At 46.7% G+C, this 25,331-nt stretch overlaps 1 protein-coding gene across 1 annotated transcript in view; it reads right to left on the reverse strand.

Annotated features, from left to right (window-relative positions):
- Positions 1–25,331, reverse strand: part of PRPF31 (pre-mRNA processing factor 31) — a 571,659-nt gene that overhangs the window by 331,010 nt on the left and 215,318 nt on the right. Inside the window, exon 9 of the mRNA XM_069637987.1 lies at positions 6,054–6,143. Coding sequence (XP_069494088.1) covers positions 6,054–6,143 — 90 coding nt within the window. The remainder of the gene's footprint in view (positions 1–6,053; positions 6,144–25,331) is intronic.

Consider the following 25,331-nt stretch of genomic DNA (forward strand, 5'->3'; position numbering starts at 1 on the left):
TGTGTCTAAGGCCCTGGGAAACTGGGGATCACTGGAGAATTTTTGCCACATACTTTGATTTTGCAGGTTTTACTGGTATTTTTGGGCAAAGGCAAGTTCATGTGCGCCATTCCCTGGCTAGACTGGCCTTTTCGTGCAGTCAGTCTATTGCTTACTGTGGCATGACATTTATTACTCAGCATCTTTAAAAAAAGCAAGCATGATAAGTAGCGTTACCTCGCTAGACAGATTGCAGCGGACTGTATATTCTTCACTGTAGCATGACATTTTATTAACTGAGCATCTATGATGAATCAAGCAAGGTCTGTGTTCTTAGGGGTCTAGACTGGCTTACACTGGAACCAGTGGGACAGGTTTTCATATTGTGACATGTCACTTTTAATGGCCAAATGAACGGGAGCATGTACTTACATCGGAGTACTGGCATATATTGGCAGAGCCAGTTTTGTGCCCAATACCAGTAATGATACTACAGAAAAACATCTTTACGCAAACAGAAGTATTGTTTTATATGGGAATACTAGCATATGTTGGTGGAGCCAGCAGGGAAAGGTATGCGCACAGCCAGCATAAAAATGTTTTTTATACTGGCATATATTGCAGGGACAAGCATGATAATGCATTGGGAAATGCCCTGTGCACTTTTCGTGACAGCATCTATTGTACTTTTTTTCCATGATTTACACTACACCATACAAAACAGATAGTTAGCCTTTTACCCACATAGTTGGCCTTTTACCCAAATTTTCCAGAAAGTGCTGTGTAATGCACGATTTTAACCCATTCAAAACAATTTCTATGGGCAAGATGGCCGGGAAGTCCCCCCCGCCCCAACCCATTTTCATTAGTTTGTGCTCCCTTGCTATGCTAAGTCGCATTCACATACTTGTGGCAAATATTTACACCATCCAAAAAAACAAAATCACCAGCCACCACTGGTGGCTGATACGTTTGTGGACAAGGCACCACCCCCTTCTCTCATTTTACGTTCAAGATTTAAGCTTTGAAAAACATTGACTTTTCACCTGCAGTAGTGCATGTCCCTGCAGTGACATAATCGTGGACATTGCGCACACGTGGTGATCAGATCTGGCACGGGGTGGGACATGCCCTGTGCTTTGTTAAGGCGCCTGGGGTGGGGGACACAGCATTGCTCACACGGGAGCTGCCAAATGTTGTGCTACGCCATTGGGCACCACTGAGTCTAACAAAGGGGTAGTGTGCAATGAACGCCTTGAAGTCTGCCAGTGAGTCCCCAGGTGAGAAGCAACTCTCGTGTTAAAATTTTAAATAACTGTGGTGCCATGGATGTGTGCAGCAATGAGATTACATTAAATGGTGTGTTTTTATAAAAGTCTTCTGGCACCTAGTATTACGCTTAGATAAAAACTATGGGGGGAACCTTGGGTATATTTATTTGCATTTATAAAGTGCATAAAACAGCCCAGAGGCATTGTGGGGCCGTTACATGGAATTGGCTTAGTTACATTTGCACATAGATGTAATTAATTATGCCTGATGTGTTAAATGTAGGGCGGTACGGCTGCACAGGGTTACAGAGTGTGTAGCATATCATATTAAATAGTTGTTCATAGTCTACGTGCACAATTGGTTCAGCCTGGGGACTTTAGTGGGTTACATGGGAGGTTTAGGCAAATCTAGTTTTGATGGCTTTGCGAGGTGTGAGGGCTTAGGTGTGAGGGTTCAGATCTGAGGGCGAGTGGGAGGGAGTTCCATTGCCTGGCATCGATGAAAGGGAAGCTTGCACCGCCTCCTCTGGCACACTTAACTATGGGTACCGGTAGCAAGCTGGCATAGGGTGTTTTTGTAGGTCTGATGGTGGGGGGTATGATAACTGAGAAAGGTATGGTGGGGCTGTGTGATGTATGCATTTGGGGGTACGGGCAAGTGTTTTGAAGACGACCCGTTCGCAGACGGGCAGCCAATGGCCTTGTCTGACTGTGGAGATGTGCATCCTTTTAGGGATGCCTATGGCGGCACATAGGGAGTTGTATTGAATGGTTTGAAGTTTTGTCAAGGTTTTTAGCCATGGTGCCAGCAAAGAGGATGTTACAATAGTCCAGCCTAGAGCCGATTAATGCTCTAGCGATGGACAATTTGCGGTGGAGAGGAATATTGAAAGAACTTTTGCCAGGTATTCTACTCCAGCAAAGGTAACATAATCAGGTGCACTCCCCTGTGTGCACGCAGACCAGTCTAATAGGTTTCTTCTATCGTAGTGGTAGCCGACTCCTAGATCGATTTAGAACCACAGAATTTTGTTGATACTAAATCCTGGTCAATGATTTAATTTTCAGGCCTTGCTCAAGCAGCATTTTTCTCCTGGTTAAACAGCAGCGCACGCCTCCCCAGGTCAGTGCTTTACTGGCTTGTTTAAAACAGCAATGCCACAGATAACACATACTCTGTGTTCATTGGTCGATAGATGTTTCATACACTTAGCCTGTGTTACAGATTTTGGTTACATGGTTACAAATACTGGATTTATGTTTTACATATAGACCCCACGTCGAAGCTGGAAAATGTCATTCCCCAAATGTGTGATCGTGGACAAATCATGCCTCCCTCTGTGACTCGGTTCTTATACCCATCTGAAATGAGAGCACCTGGAAACACAGGTGCTAGATGCAGCTAAAAAAGCACAAGGCAGGCTGATGCAACCCAAGTATGGGTGCCCTGGGCCTCAGGGACGACCAAATATAGACCTTAAGTAAGGTAAAATGGGTTGCAATGACAGAAGAACTTAAAGGGCACCCCCTCTCACCTCCAAAAGGCAGTCAGTGATTTGTAAAAAAATAAAGGGAAAGCAGCAAAAAGTTAAGGGCCCTAAAAAGGGTCCATGCATTTCCCCAAAATAGGAATTCTGTCCAACTCCTACACTTTGGTCCTAAAACCGTTTACCACAAAAAATGTTTGCTTTTATCATACATTTACTTTCCCATTGGCTGTATTGAAAACATGTTCAGGGGAACTTTGAGACTTCTGACCCCCCCGCAACCCCTTTTATTTTAAAGCACTTATTTGTATCTTGAACTCCTGGAACTACTCATCTCACAGGCAAGGACTGCTTAAGTTAGCTGCCTTCCTTATAAGGTAGAGTGTAGGATAGGTTTCTTTCCCACTTTACTTGGTACAGTTTTTGCATTGCTTGAATTGCGTTTTACTGTTTATTTTGCTAAATCACATTTTTGTGATTGAGGATTGTTTCGTATGTTCTGTTTTTCTATAATGTTTCATGCAGGAGTGTACCATGCTAGATTTTGGCATAATGGTGACATAGTATCACATATGCTTAAATAACCTATTGCACTTTTTGACCATTCTACACATCAAGCGTACATTTCAAAATAATTTAATCGAAATTATATGACAAACATTTGACTATTCAGCATGGTGTGCGTTATGCCATTTGAGGAGTAATCATGGTGGTCATTTTTACAAAACAGGAATTACAATGTTAAAAGGCAGGTAACAAAATGAGGTCATCTTTGTGGTTCTTTTAATGTAATGAATGCACTTACTATTCATAAGGAGTGCTTAGGGCCTAATGTTAGGGAGAATTCTCTTATAAGGCTAATTTCCCAAACCTAGTGAGTCCCCCAGCAGCTTTGCTGGATTTTTGGGGTTTGTTTTTTTCTCCTGCTAAGAAAAAGACTCTTTTCCTCCAACTCATAGGCATGATTTGAGGTATCTCTGACTGTGTGCTTATGGGGTTTTCTTTTTACTCCATAGGGTATCATCTATTTTTTATGTGTGTGTTACACTGCACCCTCAGTGCAGTAACACAGGGGCATCATAGTGACCCCCAAACATAGACTCCATACCCTGGGACTGACTGTCTCCCAGGGCATGTAAAGTCACCATTGACTTTACTAGTCCTAAATTGTGAACAGAACCAGTACAAACCATCATATTGTGGAAGTACTGGAAGGGGTTAATTATATTTCCCCTGGGTCTGTTTTCAAGGGGGCACTGTACAGTACCTTGTCGAGTTTCTGGCTGGTGGCAGTGGTTACCACGCGAAACATTCCACTGGAATATTTTCTATGGGATTTTCCCATTGATTTTAAACGCACCATTTTTTGGTGCAATGTTAAAGATACCGGCGTTCGTGTCAGTCTCTCTAACTCTGACCAAGGTCGAGCCCTTTGTTCCACTTTTTGGCGGGCTTCTCCACAGAAGCCCTCCAAATGGTGCCACTCTCTCTGGGTTCCACAGGATGGGTGGGGAGGGGAATTGGCACCCTGGACTGTGTTGCCTTAGCAACTCAAGTCGCACTCTGTTCTGATTGGGCCAGTGGTGAGCCGCCCGGCTCACCACTTAGCATGTTTGAGTGACAGATAGGCTGTTGAATGGGGGTTTTTCTGCATAAAAGCAGGGCCTTTGGGACTGGAACTTCAGAAGTCGCCACAGGACCTAAGAATCCGAAGAGGGAAGAAGCTGAGCCATCTGCAACGACACCACCGGTGAAGCCCTGCTGCAACAAATTCACCACTTTCCCAACGACAAGAGAAGATCTTCTGCTGGACGAGTCTTCTTCCTCTGAGATGGTGGGACCAACCAGTTCGCCCCTTTCGCCTTCCAAAGACGTCTCTTGGTCGAATCGCCCGTGCCAAGCACCCCGGCGGCCAGATAGCCAAGCTTCACCATTTTGACCACAAATAAAAGGAACGCGCCTTTTACCGACAAACTCCGCGGCTGGTTTCATCCCTGTGCAGTGCAACGACTCCACGCTTCCTCCTCGAAGAGATCCACTCTTCCCCTGGTAGAAACAACGAACTGCAACCATTGCCAGGAACAACTGCCACCGCTGGAGCTTCCTCTCTCTTTAAGGTACCGTGTCCTGCCTGGCCTCCCTTTCTTCGGTTTGCCCCAGGTGACCCTTAAATCCTTGGCTTTCCAACTGGGTTGGCCCCAGACCTAACTTTACCTTCTTGAATCACCCCAACCTCTTTTGAACATTCTGCAAAGACTTTTAGTGCATTTTAAACCGTGTGATCCTGGGCACATTTCGCTTTGCTTCATTTAAAGTGGCCCTGGCCTATGAACTTTGGCTCTACAGTGTATGCTGCCTTTTTTCCCTTGCTGAGAACTCCTAAAAGTGTTGGGACCCGTTTTATTTCTATGCTCTGCCTTTTTCTCTCCCTTTAACTGAACTATTGGAGTGCCATCAGGTTACGCGCTCACATCGGTTTTAACAAATCGTGGTGTTTTAACTGACTCGTCTGATAGTTATCAAGGGAGGTGTGTATACTTTACCTGACTGGGTTTTAACTTGCTTTTGATTTAGAGTGCTAGTATATTGCCTAAAGTGTGTTTTAAATAAATTATATACTTTTTATACAAAGCTCTGGTCAGTGTTCGTTTGTTCTACTGTATTTTGGCCCTATTGTGTATACTCTGCATACTGCCCTACTCTTCTTGAGAGAAGTCGGACTGCTCAGCCACAGCTGCCAGGTAACTGGGTGGTACAGACTGCTACCAATTGGGTTTATTGCTTACTCCTGTAGTCTTAATCTTTTTGCAATGGTCCCCAAGGGAACTGCGCAGGATTCTGCCTAACACCTAAAAACTGTTTTTTTACTTTGGTGGTGTAAATCCCTGATGGAGCATTAGCTCTAGAAACAAGAATGATGGCAGAATGATACCAGTTTGTGCTGGCAATTTAAAGAGCCATCTGTTCGGTTTGAATAACTGAATGGATTGGATGGATACATTTTCAAAATTACATCAGATTAACACGATAGTACTAGAGATTTGTGGATGTTCACAGGATTTCTCCAGTCCAATTCATTATCATCAGGTCACTAGGCGGCGCAAATTGATCACTGATGAGCAGGCAATTCTATTCAAACCATTCTTGAGCTTCAATTAAAAGTGGTGCTCGTGATCTGTAAATAAATGCATGTAATTTCACCTTGAGGAAGACTACGTGTCTTTACTGGATGCATTCATCAACTACACACATTTTAAATCTGGCTGATGTTCCCAGCTGCAACCATTTCATTAATTAATTGATTTTAAAAACCTACCTTCCCAACAGTGCTCTCGTGGAAGCTATCCACCCGTGAGGCCAACGTACACTTGGCTGCAACGAGGCGTGCAGCCTTCCTGCGCAGGTCCTGTTACAAGAGAATCCAGAAGGTGGATTTAAGCTCAAATGCAGTCCTAAATTGTTAACAGAAGCAGAGACAGGACTGGCATTTCAGAAAGGTTTGCAAGCCCAAGGAAGGTGGGATAGGCAAGCCTCAGATGGGCGGCTGCCAACAAGAAATGAGTAACCACAGGATCCCCCCCCCCACCTCCCAACTTTGAGGACTACACATGGTTAAAAGCAGACCACTTCACCGAGAAGCGCACAAGTCCACTTGAAGGAGATGTAAAGGAGCGCACATGCTGCAGCCGGGGGCCCGGGACGAGTAAATCGAGGAGGGCCCTTGACGTGGTGGGGTAAAGAAGAAGAGGGAAGGAGAACATAAGCATTGTCCAGTAATATCCCCACCACCAGACTCTATAAACGTCACTGTGATATCACAATTACCCATTACCAGTCTTCATCGAACACTTAAAAGTCCTAGTACAAGTAATAATGATTTGATATAAAAATAGAAATGGGCAAAATTGCCCTGTGGCCTAGAAAGGTGCAGTCCAGTTTAGGGCCTTGTTGCACTACACAACGCGCCTGTAACTAGACTGTTCCCCCAACAACGATGGCCTGCACTGCCCTGGTTGTATTGTGGCCACTGAGTTTTCTGATGCAAGTAAAACATTTGTTTTTTTCATATTTAATTGCATGCTTAATCAATTTAAAGACAGCCTTACATCTCTCAATGTGCCCTAAATTGGAATATCTTAACCAGTCCAACCCTATTCTAGTAATTTTCCAACAACAGTTTGACAAGTAATCAGTTTTGGGTACTTAGGCCGAAAAATCATCAAAGGGCTCACATAAAATTCTATACTGTCCATGCAATTGTCAAGCATGGAAGACTTGACAATTCTGTAGCTAGCTATTATAGGTTTTCCCAATCTGAAATGTCCAGCACAACCCACCCCCCAAACAAGATTCCTATATTTCAGTTCCAAAGGTAAGGCGAGGGTAGGTTTTTGCACCCCATTGGATTTAAACAGCTCCCTGGGGGAGCCTAGCTCCTTGAACCCCAAACTAGAAGACTTGAGGCAAGCAGGCCATTGGCAAAGGCTACTTTCGCTGTAGGTTTGCTGCATTGGGATCCAGGAATCGCAAGGGCACAAGGGGCATGAATTGACAGCTGGGTTTGGTGATTTGGCAGTTTCGATCTCCTTTCGCGAACGCAGTTGTGATGAAGAAACCCTGGCTTGGACCCCTTCTCATGTTGCCAGGGAAAGGCAGCCGATACCGGATACCGAGTCTGGGGGCAGTATTATGTGTGAGGATCACATAACGGGAGTTTCGGTCAGGAAGAATGGGAAAATACTATAAACTTCCCTAGTGATCCTATTCACGAGGCCGCTGTTCACCCTGCTGGACGCCCTGGGCATCTCGTACACCAAATACACTAATGACACTCAGGTGCTTATTCCCCCTCTCTGAAGATTACCAGTCCGACATGAACACCCTCAACTCCATTTACTCAACTATCCAATCCTGGATGGCAGAGAATTGGCTTTGCCTAAATATGGAGAAAACTGAACTACTCCCAATTGGATCTCCTGCCACCCTTTGCAAATTGGGCAAACAGTACAGCTCCTTCACCATTGATAATACCAACATCATGGTGTCTCAAACCGTGAAGACCCTGGGCATTTATCTTGACTATAATCTTAACACGGATAGACAGGTGAATGCTGTTGCCTCATCGTACTACTCCAAACTGCTCAATGGAGCCAGGCCATTCCTCTCCCAACTGAATTGCCTTACCATTTCTAGGGCAATAATTGAGTCACGTTTGTATTACTGCAACGTTCTCTTTGTAGGGACCTCTAGCAAAAATATTGCCAAATTGCAATTGGTACAAAATATTGCCCTCAGGGCCACCACGCGGATCTCCAAGAGGGACCACATCTCCCAGGTGCGTACGCAAGTTCATTGGCTCCCAGTTAAAGAGAATTGTTTTTAAAACTCATGCCCTCACGCATAAATGCCTTCATTCCCTGGCACCCCCCCTACCTGGTCCAAAGAATAGCTAAGTCCACCTCAACCAGGCCCACCAGGACTGCCTACGCCAATAGGATCTCCTTGCCTAAACCCGGAGAGTGCATGCAGGCGGGACAAGCTTCTCCTCTCTGGCTGCATCCCACTAGAATGCTCTACCACCCCACATCAGGCTCATTGATTCGCACTTTGACCTTCCAAAAAGCAATTAAAACCTTGCTATTGTCACTCTGCATGAACCTGCACCTGGCACCCTACTGATTAGCTGGACCCCCCAAGCCTGTTACAACACCGGGGACAGCTTGCTCCAGTTTTGCCACTAGATAACTGTAATATCTGTTTTGATCCTGTAACTAAGAAACTTTTGGGCGGCTCTTTTGTAACCATTAATCAAGCCCACTTTAATTTTCCTGTGACAGCGCCTTGATGCCCCTGGGCTGTAGTGCGCTATACAAATCCAAATAAATACCATATTGATGGGCTATTGTAAAGTTGAAAATCCTGAAATTAGAGTGAATCAGAACATTAGAGACTTCAAGTCCCATAGTGCCCTAGGTACTGGAACGAGGAAGACTGGTTCAGAGGCACAGAAATGCAGTATGCAGTGTAGTGGTTCTGAAGACCTACACCAGAGCGGGACCTTTAAATATATAAGGCCCCTTCAGGTGCGCGCCATAATGATAAGCAGTTGAAGCCGCAGTTTGTAGAAGGGTCAGGAGACGCAGCTGATGTGAAAGCAGAACGCTGTGTTAAAGCTGTGTCAAAAGTCGGGAATCCTGTGAAATGCTGAGAGCGCGCAGCAGGAAGCGGTAAAGAAACTGGCTGCCCAGTGGGAGAGAGAGGCTTCTCCCAGTTCTGTTTACTGCTCTGGTGTGTGGTAATCACCGGAGTGTAGAAACCGGAGCGAACATGGCTCCAATTGCGGGAGACGCAAGGCATAGAAACATTGCAAGAGCTGTCAAATGCTCCCCACCGAGAGCAGGAATTCGAGCAGCGGGTCCAGATGGGAAGACGTTAGAAAACTGTTGAGTTGGCCTTGCTTAAGGCCGGGGGGTAGGCAGCGCCGCCCGTCCCGCCCGCCGCGGGCGGGACGGGCGGCGCTGCCTACCCCCCGGTGACCCCCGGCACACTCCTAACCCAACCGCTGCCTAAGGAGAATGATTTTGAATATCAAGGCATTTTGGGGGAAAGGTTATAACTTTGAGAAAGAAAATGAAAAGAAACATTGTAACCAACAGTGTTCAAGCAAAAAGGGAATATTTAACAAGAGTGAAAATAAATATAACCACCATTATCCAAGCCAAGAGGGCACTATTTAAACAAAGTGAAACAGAATAATGCAACCACTATTACTAAAGTAAAAAAAAAGAATATTCAAAATGGAATAAATGTGATGCACAGAACGATAGATAACTTTTTGAAGGAGATTGTATCCCGCATTGCTTAAGCCAAAGAAAGGTAAATAAAGTAAACCTTATGTTGGCAGAATGGAAGCTCTCCTTGTGATAGTTATCAAGGGGGAAAGAAATATGTTTTGCATTGCCCAGGCAAGGGAATCAGTGTGGAGTACATTGTCAATCCATGAAACAATTGTTGGTGTAACTTTTCCCATTGAAGATTAAAGTGTGGAAAGTTTTGAAGCAAGCCTTATCATGAGATACTGATAGTATTTGTAGAAGTTTTGTCCTGGCAAGGCAAGGGGACCAGGAAGAAGTTGAAGTATTACAATGTGGTAGAAGGTTGTGGCGAAACAAAAATAGTACTTGTTAGTGTAATTGAACTATTGTGAAATGATCCTGGAAACACTGTTGTATAAGTCGTCTTTTTGGTTTAGCAAACAAGCAGTTTGTGGACATTTCGACTATTACCGAAGAGTGAAGAGAAGTCCCATTTGATAATTGTGTTGACAAGTGAAGAACCTATGGATGGAAGAGAACTGTCATACCTTGAGTGGGACTTGCCTATTCTAACAACTAACTTCCTTTTGACTCTTTGGCTGGAAACATCCCTTAATCTAGGGGAAGGGAATTCAACCCTGGATACAAGGATCTATGTTTATACATTCTCTATGTACACCTAAATATTATTTTGTGAAGTTTTTACAGCCAGATAACACATTTGATTTTGTTGTATGTATGAGTCTAAGGGACAGATTTTTGGACATTGGGTCATCTTTCTTTAGCTTTAGATTTGTTAGGTTAGGGAGCGTTAGGTGTTTATTCCCACCCTTACTGGTTAATTGTGAGTAAACTTCATTTACTTGTCCGTCTCGCATTTGACCGCTCACACAGTGTTCCAAATACCATCAAGCTGGACTTGAGGCTTTCGATGATGGGCCTCTTCTTCAATGCCCACAATGACCAAGTACAACTGCGATGCAGCACATGAGCGCAGCAGTCGTGATCCAGCAAGGGTCTGCAGTTGACAGAGGATGAACAAAGGGCATACAGTCCAGCAAAGCCCCTCTACCAATGGTGACCAGCAGAGCCTAAGAGTTTGTTTACTTAGTCACAGTCCTTCAGCAAGTTTCATAGCACTCGAGAGTGCACAGCGTCCCTGCACATAGGAGTACCCGCTCTGGATGAATACAGATGAGCTACAGGCCCACCATTTCGATGAACTTTGGTAAGCCATCTAAGCGGAGCAGGACTGTAAACCAGTTGTTCCCACTTAGCTCAAGAGAGGGCGACAGTACTGGCCTCCCCTGGTCGAGAGAGCAGAGCTTTATCTTCAAGGAGTTGGCAGCACTTGTTGCAACTCTCAGCCACTTGTGCTTCTGATTCCAAGACCCAGTGGTTGACTTCTTAAATGGCTCCAGATCCCTTCCTGATCTATAGTAATATGTCTGGGGTTGCCCCAGCACACCTAGAACATGGCTTTCCAATAGTGGATAGTTATCACAGGTATAGTCATGACATTTATTTATATATAGGCGGAACAATGCTCTTTTGATCTCAAAAGAATGGACAATAGATAAGAAATCAGATTTGATTGGAAGCATTGAGCTTCTTACAATGGGGCGAGCTTGAGGGAAATTTGGACCAGGTTGTGGAGGACAGTAAATGGAACTTTCACCAAGGACAATACTTAAGTGGACATACACAGAATAAGTGCAGGCAGGGGGTAATGCCAGCTGTGCTCGGGATGGGACCATGATAGGTGGAGGAAGAAAGGGACAGGCAGGTAAGAGTCAAGGAAGAATGGTAGCTAGCAGGCAGACGAGACGGGAATTAGGGAGGCTAGGCCACCCTCACTAGACTAAACCAGTTCAAGCATAGCATAGAAAGGCACTGTCCCAGCTCTGACGAAGAGCAAGACCATGTATGGCCAGTCCCCATACCTGCCAAACATGGGGTCAATAAAATGGGGCTTAAAACATAATTAGCCATTCTGGCCACCAAGCTCGTGACATCACTATCTTGTGGGGGGTGGGGTTGGAGGGGAATAAGGGCACAGGAGTGCAAGAAATAAGTGTTAAGAATAAGGTACCACTACCACGAGCCTGTCTGGGCTAGGCTGGTTAAAAACAAAATGCCACTGAAGTAAAAAGCACAAGAGAACAGGGTTCTGCTGCTTTACTCCTTACAGGCGGCTTTAGTGCTATATAATAGTAACCAATGAGATGCAGGGTCCTACACTCGTAGCCTTAAGGACAACAGACTGCTGCCAAAACGAAATCAGTTCAATTAGTGCAGACCTGCAAAGTCTCCCGCAACTTACCCGAGTCCCTCACCATAGTCTTGCACACACTTAACGCAATGGACTTAACTCCTCATGCTAGATTAAGGTACAGAAATAGTCCTTCCATCAGACGAAATATCTACAAGGCAACAGGTGGCTGCACACTGCGGTCTGCCTCCTTCTGTTTTATGAGGAGACTGTTCTGCAGAGCAGAAGCACATGCTTTGCAGTACCATGCTGTCTCTGCTTCCAGTGATTCCAACAGAGAGCATAGTATGTGTTAAGGCAATTTTTGTACCACCATCTGTGGAAGATACTGCAAACACTAATCCCAATGGGGGCAGGGGGAGTTCTTTTTTCACCAATTAAAAATGGCTTGTCCTTCAACTAGGGGGGGGGGAGGAAGGGGGTGGGCCTTTCGTTTAACTTGTGTCTTCGGTGGTTGCCAAGGCACCAGTATGTCTGAGGACAGGGGAGGCCTCAAACCCTGCTGCTCTTGGTCTTCTGCTGTGCCTGCCTGGAACCGGTTCCAACTGGGATGCTGGATGTCCTGGAAGGACATCCACCACTCAGTTTGAATAGTGCATGGATGCAGATTGGCTGGGTTCCTGCATAAGAGACATGGATCCTGAGGCTGAAGGGGATCCGAGCACTGTAACTGAAGAATCAATGACTAAGGAGAGACACCCGCAGCCACTTCCAGATGACCAGCAATGCCTTCTGAGTAACCACTGCTGTGACCCCCCCTCCTCTCCCAAGCACCAGGAGGGCCCGAAAAAGGACTTGTCTCAAGAAGACCTGCATTTCGAGCCATCCCAAGATGAGTTGTGACCTTCAATGGCTGCAAACCGCCAATACCTTGGGACATGTGAGGATAGAGCACAGCCTCCCGAAGATCTGTTGGGGCAGACCCCCAATTACCTCAGCCTAAACCGGGCCCACCACCTGAGGAACAAGTGTACGTTTTGTACATAAAGCAAGGTTTATTGTATAAAAATCCAGGGAGTAGTTAGATGGTACTATCGGACCAAACGAACCCAAGTCTCAACAAACTACATAAACTGATTTCAGCAACAGTTCACACTCCTATATTTTATTACCACCCACCCTTCAAGCGTGATTGAACAAAACATTTACAAAGAAGTTCCAACTTTGCCAAATTCATTCTCTCATTGTTCGACAATCTTTACAACCATCTTCATAGTGTTCGAAGTTCGCCTTTGCTGGGGATAGGTCGCGACATGGTACAATTAAACATTCACATAGTTCAACATTCATTACTTAGTAACAACTGGCCAAGAGCCTTTTAACCTTAGTGCAATTGCACTTGGTTCGCTCTGATATTTTAGCAATACGAGGAAGGGCTGAACAAACAGGTTATCTTTCAACTACTGATTGTGATCTCATCCACCCCAGCCTCCTGGCTCCTCATAAACATTCTAATTTATGCAACCACTACTCCAACATGTACAGCCTCTGGTTTCACCCTGTGAAAACAATTGAACACCGGACACCCTGGCCTCATCTTTATTGCAGGCTCAACAAATGGTCAATCCCTCTATGCAATGAGCAAGATCACTTCTGTTCCTACTGTTAAACCATAAACCTTTATCCTGTTTGCAGGCTGACCTACTGGATCACTCATTCTTCCTCTGTCAATTCCCCCCCCCCCCCAGCCCGAAAAACCGGAATCCCCCACCTACCTAAACTGCATCGTGCAACTGCTAACTACAAAGTCTAACTCAAAAACCCCACTGCATGCAGATTTATAAAAACTCCTTATTAAACTTCTTTTATATGCTCACCCATGTGTATGTCTTATAAATATTATTTCATCTTTACTGTGGGATTTCAGGACAGGCTCCCCTCCACATGCGCACTGAAACCCTCTGTCTCCCAGTTTCAACTTACTTCAGAGCACCCTGTGTGTAGACAGTGTTCATGTTGCATTTGTGGTTTTAACATTGTATCTTTCTACGCGTGTGCAACTCTAATATGTATCAATTCTAGACAAACAGTAACTCTAAAAGTAACTTATCCCATCCATAATTATTAACGCTTGATACATATGACATTGCAACATCGTGCCCTCGTCATCAATACAACGCGTGAACCATGAACCCCTTGTATTCATGGGGACCTTTCCTGACCACCTCAACAGATCGAATCCTCCCAAACCTATGGTGGACTCCAGAGATGTTGCTGGGGGGAGGGGAATGGGCGCTAAGGGGGCTATAGCCCCTGGTCTTTTGGTTGTAGCCCCGGATAGAATCTCAGGCGCTACAACCAAAATGCTAGCTAGCCCCGGGTCCCGACGGTTCCGACATTAGCGTAGCCCCGGGTCTTTTCTAGACCTAGCAACACCCCTGGTGGACTCCTTCCTGACCCCCCCCCAGAGGAAAGATTCCACTCCTTGAAGTACACTCACCAGAGTGCTGGACCAAGAAAGCAAGACTAAACCGACCAAGCAGCAACCATTCTTCACTGGTGCTTTGAAAAGGACACCAAAATCACAGAACCACAAAGAATGAGTCCATGGCCTCAAAACTGCATTTTGCAGTGACAAAAAGATGGCTGCACCATCTTGTCAAGCACATATTGGACAGGATGGAACAAGGGGGCACACTGAAGAAGCCTGCAAGTGTGCTCTTACATATACAAAAGAAATAGAGTGAAAAAGCAGAGCTGCTTTGTTGCCAGCCCAAAGTTCCATGGAAAAAGGGAATTATTCACATTTAATAATGATGCCGTTCTGATGCTCTTTTTCCTCCGATTCCTTATCACAATATTTTATTAATAAGACCCTCATGGTGCTTCCTCAAAACCAAGCATTACCACTGAATGACAGGCTCTGTCAAGCCAAATCTGAAAAAGGCCCAAAGAAACTTCAGTTTCCGCCGCACGGGAAAAGCTTCTCTTTGAGTTACAAAGTGTCAAGGATCAGTAATTCAAAGAAACTCCAGCTCTGGGCTAGGTCAGTCTCAGTGCATCTGTGGTTCAAGCAAAACTGCTGCCTACCAGAAACTAACTAGGGCTGCAAAACAATATTGGCAAGGCAGATGGAAAAAAAAAAACAATTTGAAAGATAAATCCCATCAGCATTTGCTCCACATGTGTCAAAATGGGTTTTGCAAACTAAAGGAGAGAAAAAAAGACCAGTTTTAAAAAGTACAATGTTGAACAAAAACTTATCCTTGCCTAGCAATGTGAAAAGGGATTGTGCTGTGAAGATACATGTAAGTGATGGTTCTATTCAGCAGGTTTTCTTCCAATTCAGAGCCAAAAATAAATAAAATTAAACTGCAGTGGCTGCATGGGGGGGGACGTCAGCCCAGAAACAGGTTTCTGATGCGGATACCAGAAATAAAAGGGAACCACCATAAACTTCCAGGACACCCAAGTGATAATTGCTAGGTTGGACAGACTGTTGTCTGTGCTCCAGCCTCGTACAATAGAAATCTAGGACACTAAAGTGCAAAGTGAAAATTCACACCTCCTCGTGATTTCCACCAGAAGCTTCAAAGAATATTTCCGTGACAAACTTGGACTGAGGGGGTAGCTTGGGAAGCTATGCCCAAATATGGGGAACAATGCAGCCCATCTGTTTCCAGAGACTATTTTATAAATAAACTTTGAAGACTTATCTATGCAGCAGGACTTTGCAAAAATGTCACTGTTTAAATGCGATTTTGTGGTTTATAATTAAAGACATTGTAGCATTCACTGATCCCTTGGGAATAGAAGTGGCAGAGAATTGTGTATTATAAGGAAAGTATCCATGATGCCATTGCGAATTTTAATACTTGCATGCCTAATGATAATCCACACCCAAGTATAAAGTTATAGAATTTGAACTAATAGAATTCTGACTGAAAAGCGTGAAAAACTGGTAGAAGGGCGAAACAAGGTCCCACAACCGTGAGGATTGGACTGCTATGCTCTACATAAAATATATAATCTGCTCATGTGATTTGTTACCGTGCCACAACTGTACAAATGTGTAAATTCTGTTATGACTGATTTTTGGCAAAAACAAGACTCTGGGAAGGCTTTGTACATCGTAAAGTATAACCCCCAAACTGAGTCACATCCTAGAGGAGGCAACCAACATTGATTGTCCAATACAGTTGTTTAGAGGCGCGCTTCGCCAAGCCTGCCCCACCATATAGTCTATGTCACTATGCATTATAAATAAGAGCCCCTACCAGAACTCTAGACAGACTTGCTCCTGAATTTCCTGCGCCGGCGTTCCTGATCTCCATTCCTCTTGCTGATTCCAGATTTTCCCTACAAGGCCCAAGCATTGCTGACCCTACACCAGAGCTCACTGCAAAACCCAAGCATAGCTGATTCCTACTCCAGCAAGGCCATTGACCCCCCCCCCCACAAAAACCCACTAATATCCCATCAACAAAAAGGGGAAAGAGGTGGTTTCTTTTGCATCCTGAAATCAGACCAGCTTGCAGCCCACTAACTGCATGCCTGCTGCCGGGGGGCGTGGCTTGGCAGCCATGGACTAGGTTGCTCTTCTGACAAGCTCCTGGATCCGAACATTGATCCGGATGTACGCAAGCTTTTTTTAACGCTATTTTCAGCCAAAAATCAAGACCAAGGCAATCGGAACGCAAATGGACCTTAATGAATGCAGCCGTAGTCAGTGTCATGATCTCTGCTTCCAAAAGGTCAGGGTTTTCCCAACTCCCTTGGAAGCAGATCCATAACCCAGGTTCTGAGTGCCAACCAGTCCCAATTGGGACCTTTTGGACTCAGTCCTGGCGCCAGTGGCACCAGGCTCATAAATATGCCCAGTCCCAGCGCTGGAAGCGCCGGGCTCATAATGCTTGGGTGGACTTACCTGCAGCAGACCATGCTGCTTACTTGCCTGCCAGTTGAGCCTCTGATCCTCTTCTGTTTGGAACTACTTTTCCTGTTGGGTGGGGCAGGAGCCACTCCCTAGATTCAGAACACTGGAACTCTTCTGGAAAGCAGGAACTCTTTTCTTACCTAGGCGTGGCTGTGGAAGGAGACACTTAAGCACTACAGGAGGCTATTTAAACCACACCCGATGGATGAATCTTGCTTTGCGTTATTCTGCATCCTCTGCAGCAGAACGCTCATCGTGTCTTCTAAATCTGATCCTGGGCCTAAGGAAAAAGGCTTACCATCCTGAATCCAGTCTTCAGCAACACCTATAAAGACAAGAAAGAACAGGTTAGCATTACGGTCTTCAGTGACAGCTCTTCACTTACCTGGTCCATCGGCTGTCACCAACGCCTTGCGCTGCATTCCGGCATCTGAAAGACAAAAGCTTACCAACTCTTCGCACGCTCCGGAGGCCTTCGGCGCTGCATCCCGCATCTGAAAGACAAAACAAGGTGCGTTTAAAGACATTGGGGAACTTTAATACTCACGTGCCATTACTCCTTTCCACATCTAACCCAGTGGGTATTCCGGCACCCTGCAGCCGCTCCGAACTTGTACCTGCAAAATAAAAAGACAGTTAGAGCGCATCGTGAAGCAGGCAACAAGCGCTTACTTACGTGCTTCCAGGCGCTTCTATTCATCACACGGGCTCCATCTTCAACTCACTTCAGCCCGTCATCCGCCATCGCCGGAACCCTGCAAAACAAGAAACATCATTACTAAAGACTTTAAAGACATTAGAATTACTCGAAACTTACCGTTCGTGCAGTAAACGACGGACAGCAGTCCTCTGAAGTCAAGAGGCCTGCTCCCCTTATCCAGTGAAGAAACTGGTTACAGCACCCTGCCCCGAGGCAGATGGAGAGCACGGCGTTCACTTACCTAAGACATCTTACCCTTCAAGTCGGACACACAGTGCAGAGGTCCAGCCCAAAGAGCCAGCCGTGTGTTACACATCACCTTTGCAGATACGGTATACGCCCAGTCAAGACCGGCGCCTCTACGGGAATCAGGTGAGCGTTACAGAACGCAAAGCCTACCACAAAACTCCCGTCCAGGCGCTATGGAAACCTCGGATACCGACCAGCTAGCCCAGTTACTTGGGGAACTAAGGGCAGAAGTGCATGCAGCCCGTCAGGAAACGAACGCTCTAAGAAGGGAACTGATTATTTCCAAGGAGCGAACAGATGATCTCGCTAGACAATTGCAGTCACAAGCCTGACAGACCCCGTTACCCGCATCTGGGGGAAATCTTCCTTCTACATCCTCTATGAATCCAGTGCAGATCAACCTACCTGGGAATGTACCTCTGGCTCCGCCCGAACGATTTTCTGGTGACCCAAAGAGGTTTGCAGTATTTATCAATCAGTGCCGGTTGCATTTCTTATGCCGGCCAGCAGCCTTTCCAACTGATCAAGCTAAAGTAGCTTTCGTGCTTTCGTACCTTAGTGGCAATGCGGCAGACTGGTCGATCCCTCTAGTAAATCAAGATGATCCGGTCCTCCATGATTTTCAAGCTTTTCAGCTCAGTATGGAAAAACTGTTCGCAAGACATTCACAGGGGCAGGCCTTGGACAATGAGCTTCTTTTGTTGCGACAAGGTAATCAAGACCTTTTGGCTTATATTGCGTCTTTCAACAGACTGATAGTGGAAACTCAATGGCCTGAGGACAAAAGGATTACGCTGTTTTATAGAGGTCTACGTGGAGAGCTCAAAGATGTGTTAGCCCAAGTAGTGAATCCCCCACAAGATTGTTCGGACTATATAGACTTAGTCGTTCAAATAGATCACAGACTGCAGAACAGGAAGGCCGATCGTTCCAAGTTTGATGCTCGAGTATTTTCCAAACCGCCAACTCCTTCCAAAGGAGTAGACTCCGGGGAACCCATGCAAATAGGGGGTCTGAAAGGTCCTCTAACACAAAAGGAGCGGGAAAGGAGAAAACAGTTGCAATTATGCCTCTATTGCGGAAACTCAGGGCACTTTCTTCGAGACTGTCCGGTGAAACCGGAGCAGTAGGAGCTGCAGTTACCAAAGTTACAAACTCTGAGCAGGGAAACGACCTTGCCCGACAAGAATAGAGGTCCTCTTGCCGAGCGTGAAAACCAGTTTCGTGACCTCGCATTTCGTGATACCTATGGTCCTCATTAGCCCTGATAATCCGGATCGATTACATGCAATTGAAGCTTACGTCGACAGCGGTGCCATCGGCAATTATGTGGATCATGAAATGGTTTTGAGGATGAATCTAACTCTTTGTCCCAAGGCTGTAAAGGACGTCATTACTACGGTGGATGGTACGGAGATAGACTCCGGGCCAGTAACGCATACCACTCAAGAGGTGACGCTAGTAAGTCAAGATGGACACCATGAGAAGATCGTGTTCGATGTGATCAAGGCCCCTCAGTTTCAGATTATTCTAGGAATACCTTGGTTAGAGAAACACAATCCTCTGATCGATTGGCGAGCAAGAACGGTCCAGTTTCCAGAATGTGTCTCTACTTGTCACCCTCCACCTGGTGTTGCACTGGCAGCAATTTCTTCAGAGACTCCCCAGTTACTTCCCGAATACCTAGAATACCAAGATGTTTTCCGGAAGGATCAGGCTAACTCTCTACCTCCTCATAGGTCTTATGACTGCCAGATAGACCTGATACCTGGATCTACTCCTCCTTGTAGTAGAATTTATGCCCTCACCGAGCCTGAGAACCTTCACCTTCGACAATACCTGGATCAATACCTGGCAAATGGGTTTATTCGTCCTTCCAAGTCCCCTGCTTCTTCAGCTTTGTTCTTCGTTCCAAAAAAGGAAGGAGACCTTAGAACTTGTATAGATTATCGCTCCCTGAACCAGATCACCGTTAAGAATAGATATCCGTTACCTTTGATCCCTGAACTCCTGGACCAAGTCAGAAAAGCATGCATATATACAAAGCTGGATCTTAGAGGAGCTTACCACTTGGTACGAGTAAAAGAGGGCGATGAATGGAAGACGGCCTTCCGCACCAAGTATGGGCTATTTGAATATCAGATCATGCCCTTCGGACTTTGCAATGCCCCGGCCGCCTTTCAATATTTTATGAACGATGTCCTCAGAGAGCTCATAGATGTGTGTGTTGTTGTTTACATTGACGACATCCTCGTTTATTCTTCATCGGAATCTGAACATCGGAAACACGTGAAAATGGTCCTCGAAAGATTGCGTCAACACAAACCTTTCGCTAAGTTGGAAAAATGTGTTTTCAACGTGACTGAAGTTGAATTCTTGGGATTCATATTATCACCTGGCGGAGTGCGTATGGATTCAAAGAAGGTCGATGCAGTTCTCAAATGGCCATCACTATCCTCCGTAAAAGGTGTGCAAAGCATGTTAGGCTTCGCTAACTTTTACCGCAGGTTTATCCCTGAATTCCCTCGAATAGTCCAGCCCATCACTGCCTTGTTAAAGAAAAACAAACGTTTTGAATGGTCTACCGAGGCGGAACAAGCTTTCCAGGATTTGAAGACTAAATTTATCTCTGCACCAATCTTAAAACACCCTCGCCCCGAACTCCCCTACATCGTGGAAACTGATGCTTCAAGCCTTGCCATGGGGGTAGTTCTATCACAAAAGGACCCGGTAACCAATCAGTTGCATCCCGTGGCATTTTGGTCCCGCAAATTCTCGCCTCCTGAAATCAATTACACGATTACTGACAAGGAACTTCTGGCTATCAAGTCTGCCTTTAAGGCTTGGCGGCATTATCTGCTGGGGGCCCGACACACTGTTACTGTGATTACGGATCACCGAAACCTGCAATATTTGAAAACCGCAAAAGCCCAATCCTCTAGACAACTCCGTTGGGCATTATTCTTTGCCGAGTTTGACTTCATAATTACCTATCGACCTGGTACAAAGAACGGTAAAGCTGATGCCCTTTCTCGGATGGGAGTGGAAGAACACTTGATCAACCCTAAACCTGTACCAATCATTCCCGAACAAAGAATTCTGGGTGTAATCGCCACAGAATCCATAGAGGAAGTTAACGATAAGGCCAGGCAACTTGTAACTCCAGCAGACATACAGAATTGGCATCTGCAGGGAAAGGACTTTGCAGTAAAGGACAACTTATTGTATTTCCAAGAACGATTATACCTACCCAGCACAGATTTACAGAAAAAAGTAATCTCTTGTTATCACGATTCTTTAATGGAAGGACATCCCGGTATGGCCAAGACCTCAGAAAAGATCAAGCGCTACTTCTGGTGGCCGTCTTGGAAAAAAGATATCAGAGACTTTATAATGTCCTGTGGAGTATGCGCCCAAAACAAGAGTCAAAAGGAAAGACCAGCAGGCCTCTTACGCCCTATTGACATCCCACCTCGCCCTTGGCATACGCTTTCTATGGACTTCATCACCGATCTACCTCCATGATCCGGATACAATACGATTCTAGTAATCGTGGACTTATTCTCCAAGATGGCGCATTTCATTCCGCTCAAAGGCTTGCCAACAGCAGCAACTCTGGCCCGAGAATTTCTCGAAAACATCGTCCGACTGCACGGTTTTCCTTCGGTTCTAATTTCGGATCGAGGTAGTCAATTTATTTCTCATTTTTGGCGAAGTTGCTGTCGGTCGGCTCAAATTGATGTGAGACTATCGACCAGTCACCACCCTCAGACCGACGGACAAACCGAGAGGACCAATCAAACTCTGGAACAGTATTTACGCTGCATGCTGCAACAAACTGAAAAAACTTGGAAAGACATCCTTTGGATAGCCGAATATGCCTACAATAACTCTGTCCATTCGGGAACTGGGAAAACCCCATTTTTTCTTTTGTACGGCAGTCACCCTCGAACCTCGGAGTTGGATCCCCTCCAAGATCTTGAAACACCAGCAGTAGACTACCTGCATTCTACAATCACCCAAGCCTTTAAGGAAGCTGTTTCTCACCTTCAAAGGGCTAAAGAACAATACAAGAAAGGAGCAGATCAACATCGGAAGGAAGCCCCTCAATATCAAGTAGGGGATCAAGTCTGGTTATCCACCAAATATCTACCTCTAAAAGGGCCACGCACATTCAACCCAAGATACCTTGGTCCCTATTCCATCACTACCATAGTAAACCCAGTAGCGGTCAAGTTGGACTTGGCCCCGCACATGAAGATACATCCGGTCTTCCACGTCTCTATTAAAACCTGTGCAACCTCAAACTCGACTAACTAAATCTCCAAAACCTATCCTAGTTGATGGAGAACTCGAGTTTGAAGTCAAAAGCATTCTGGACTCCAAGATCTCCAAATCTAAACTATTTTACCTAATTGACTGGAAAGGCTACGGCCCCCAAGAGAGATCCTGGGAACCTGCTGAATATGTCCACGCTCCTCGCCTAATCAAAAGATTTCACCGAACATTTCCTGACGAGCCAAAACCCCCGGAGAAGCCCGGTTTGGGAGGGGCCTTGAGGGGGGGGGTACTGTCATGATCTCTGCTTCCAAAAGGTCAGGGTTTTCCCAACTCCCTTGGAAGCAGATCCATAACCCAGGTTCCGAGTGCCAACCAGTCCCAATTGGGACCTTTTGGACCCAGTCCTGGCGCCAGTGGCACCAGGCTCATAAATATGCCCAGTCCCAGCGCTGGAAGCGCCGGGCTCATAATGCTTGGGTGGACTTACCTGCAGCAGACCATGCTGCTTACTTGCCTGCCAGTTGAGCCTCTGATCCTCTTCTGTTTGGGACTACTTTTCCTGTTGGGTGGGGCAGGAGCCACTCCCTAGATTCAGAACACTGGAACTCTTCTGGAAAGCAGGAACTCTTTTCTTACCTAGGCGTGGCTGTGGAAGGAGACACCTAAGCACTACAGGAGGCTATTTAAACCACACCCGATGGATGAATCTTGCTTTGCGTTATTCTGCATCCTCTGCAGCAGAACGCTCATCGTGTCTTCTACATCTGATCCTGGGCCTAAGGAAAAAGGCTTACCATCCTGAATCCAGTCTTCAGCAACACCTATAAAGACAAGAAAGAACAGGTTAGCATTACGGTCTTCAGTGACAGCTCTTCACTTACCTGGTCCATCGGCTGTCACCAACGCCTCGCGCTGCATTCCGGCATCTGAAAGACAAAAGCTTACCAACTCTTCGCACGCTCCGGAGGCCTTCGGCGCTGCATCCCGCATCTGAAAGACAAAACAAGGTGCGTTTAAAGACATTGGGGAACTTTAATACTCACGTGCCATTACTCCTTTCCACATCTAACCCAGTGGGTATTCCGGCACCCTGCAGCCGCTCCGAACTTGTACCTGCAAAATAAAAAGACAGTTAGAGCGCATCGTGAAGCAGGCAACAAGCGCTTACTTACGTGCTTCCAGGCGCTTCTATTCATCACACGGGCTCCATCTTCAACTCACTTCAGCCCGTCATCCGCCATCGCCGGAACCCTGCAAAACAAGAAACATCATTACTAAAGACTTTAAAGACATTAGAATTACTCGAAACTTACCGTTCGTGCAGTAAACGACGGACAGCAGTCCTCTGAAGTCAAGAGGCCTGCTCCCCTTATCCAGTGAAGAAACTGGTTACAGCACCCTGCCCCGAGGCAGATGGAGAGCACGGCGTTCACTTACCCAAGACATCTTACCCTTCAAGTCAGACATACAGTGCACAGAGGTCCAGCCCAAAGAGCCAGCCGTGTGTTACACATCACCTTTGCAGATACGGTATACGCCCAGTCAAGACCGGCGCCTCTACGGGAATCAGGTGAGCGTTACAGTCAGAACGAATGGAGGTGTAAGAAGTTAGGAGGCTTTGAAGAGTTCAACAAGTGTTGCGGGGTCGGCAACAAAATGAGCGCGACTTCAGAACAAAGGAGCCCCTGAGCGTGAGGACCATTACCGAACCGGAGGCTCAATTGGGCAGTTAAGGTGGCGCTGCCGGGGAAGAGGAGATTGCAGAGGGTCAGATGGAAGCACGCCCGGCGGGACTCTGAAGTGCAGTGGAACAAGTCTGCCTTCACAGGAGCGCCGCGAGACTGCTGTAACAGGGGGCGGCCCAAAAGCGCAGTGAGAAGGGACACGGATCCCCCCCATAAGTAATCCAAGTGCGGTGGAGACGCGGAAGACGGGAGATCAGCTGAAGCAGGCGAGAAAAGCCAACTAAACGAATCTCCCATGACGGACCGGGACGCGGCTGGAAGCCCTTAATGAAGCTCGAGACAATGGGCGCCCGCTCCCGGTAAGGCGAATGCGCAAATACACGCAGGCATACTGAAGAGGCGAGGCTGCATGGAATGAGCAGAGGAGCCGCACAAAACAGGTGGAATATTGGTGTGTAGCGCCACAACGCTAAGTAAGCGAATCGTGTGCAACGTCAGTAATAAACATTCCAGGCCCACGAGAACTATAAATAAAAGACTGATACTGCAGGGATGGCTACCTTGAAGGTGCACTGCCGAGGGGAAGTAACGATCCAGCGAATTCCAGAGGGATGCCCGGGGCAGGCTCTGCAGCAGCTTGGTAAGCGGCACGCAGAACGGACCACAGAGGGGCGCATACGTACTGAAATGCAGGGCACACGCTCATCTGATGTTCGTGAACGAAAAGTATGGTTGCGGTGTGAAATGGTTCACCAGATGAGTGGCGCCCGATGTGACATGCGGATGAGTTCGCTATAGGGCCACAGCACGCCCGGGCACAGCAGGGCTTGTGAAGGGCGCCTACTGGAGACTGACGGCATTGAGACAGTGGCCCTACCCCGGATACACTAGCAGGTGTGGGGAGGTGGCTGGAACAGTGGCAGTGGACAGTTCCACAGGTGGGGCGAGCAGAATGGGGCTGACAAACGCAAGCAGCAGCGCCATCCGGATATATTGTGTGCCCTGCTGGATGGGAGCTGCACAGCGGTTCCCCTAGAGGTGGGCATACAGCACCGAACTCCACGGAGGTCCGAGGCACAGTGGTGGTGGCAGGGAAGGTGTGCCTATTGGCCTGCAGGGACGGCCTATGGGGACTTTGCCTACAGAAATCAGGGAAGGACGTGGGAGGACACAGCCCACTCGAAACGCAACCTCTCAGGCCACCACATATTGCAACTCTCTGAAGTAGGTGCCCCAGCGCCTGACTGAACTGGTGGAAGCACAATAACACTGCAGAGCCGGAACCAGACACGCAGGGAAGGTTGCACAATGTCAGCGAAAGGAGTGAAGGCCAAGAGCAAACAACCTACCATGGAGACCTTTGTAAAGGCACAGCGGACTCCCGACCCCGGCACAAAGTGTAGCGGCGGCCTCCGTGGAGGGCACCCTAGAAGGAGAAAATCGTCAGGTCCTGGCCGCCATAACAGAACTGGGTGCTAAATGTGGGACGGCCATGGCTGATCTGTGGACGGCCTTGGAGAACAAAATAGACGCAGTAGGGATCAAAGTCACCCTGCTGCGACAAGATGTTAGGGCACTGGCAGAAAGGACAAGTGGCCTGGAGAGCGCAGTCAAGACTAACACAGAAGTCAGTACAAATAATGTGAACCGAGTGGAAGAAGCAGAAGGAAGGGCCAGACGGAACATCTGGGTGGTCGGCCTGCCGGAGGGAGAAGA

The sequence above is a fragment of the Ambystoma mexicanum genome, chromosome 1q, assembly GCF_040938575.1.
Source record: "Ambystoma mexicanum isolate Mex_15411 chromosome 1q, UKY_AmexF1_1, whole genome shotgun sequence".
Classification (NCBI taxonomy): Eukaryota; Metazoa; Chordata; class Amphibia; order Caudata; family Ambystomatidae; genus Ambystoma; species Ambystoma mexicanum.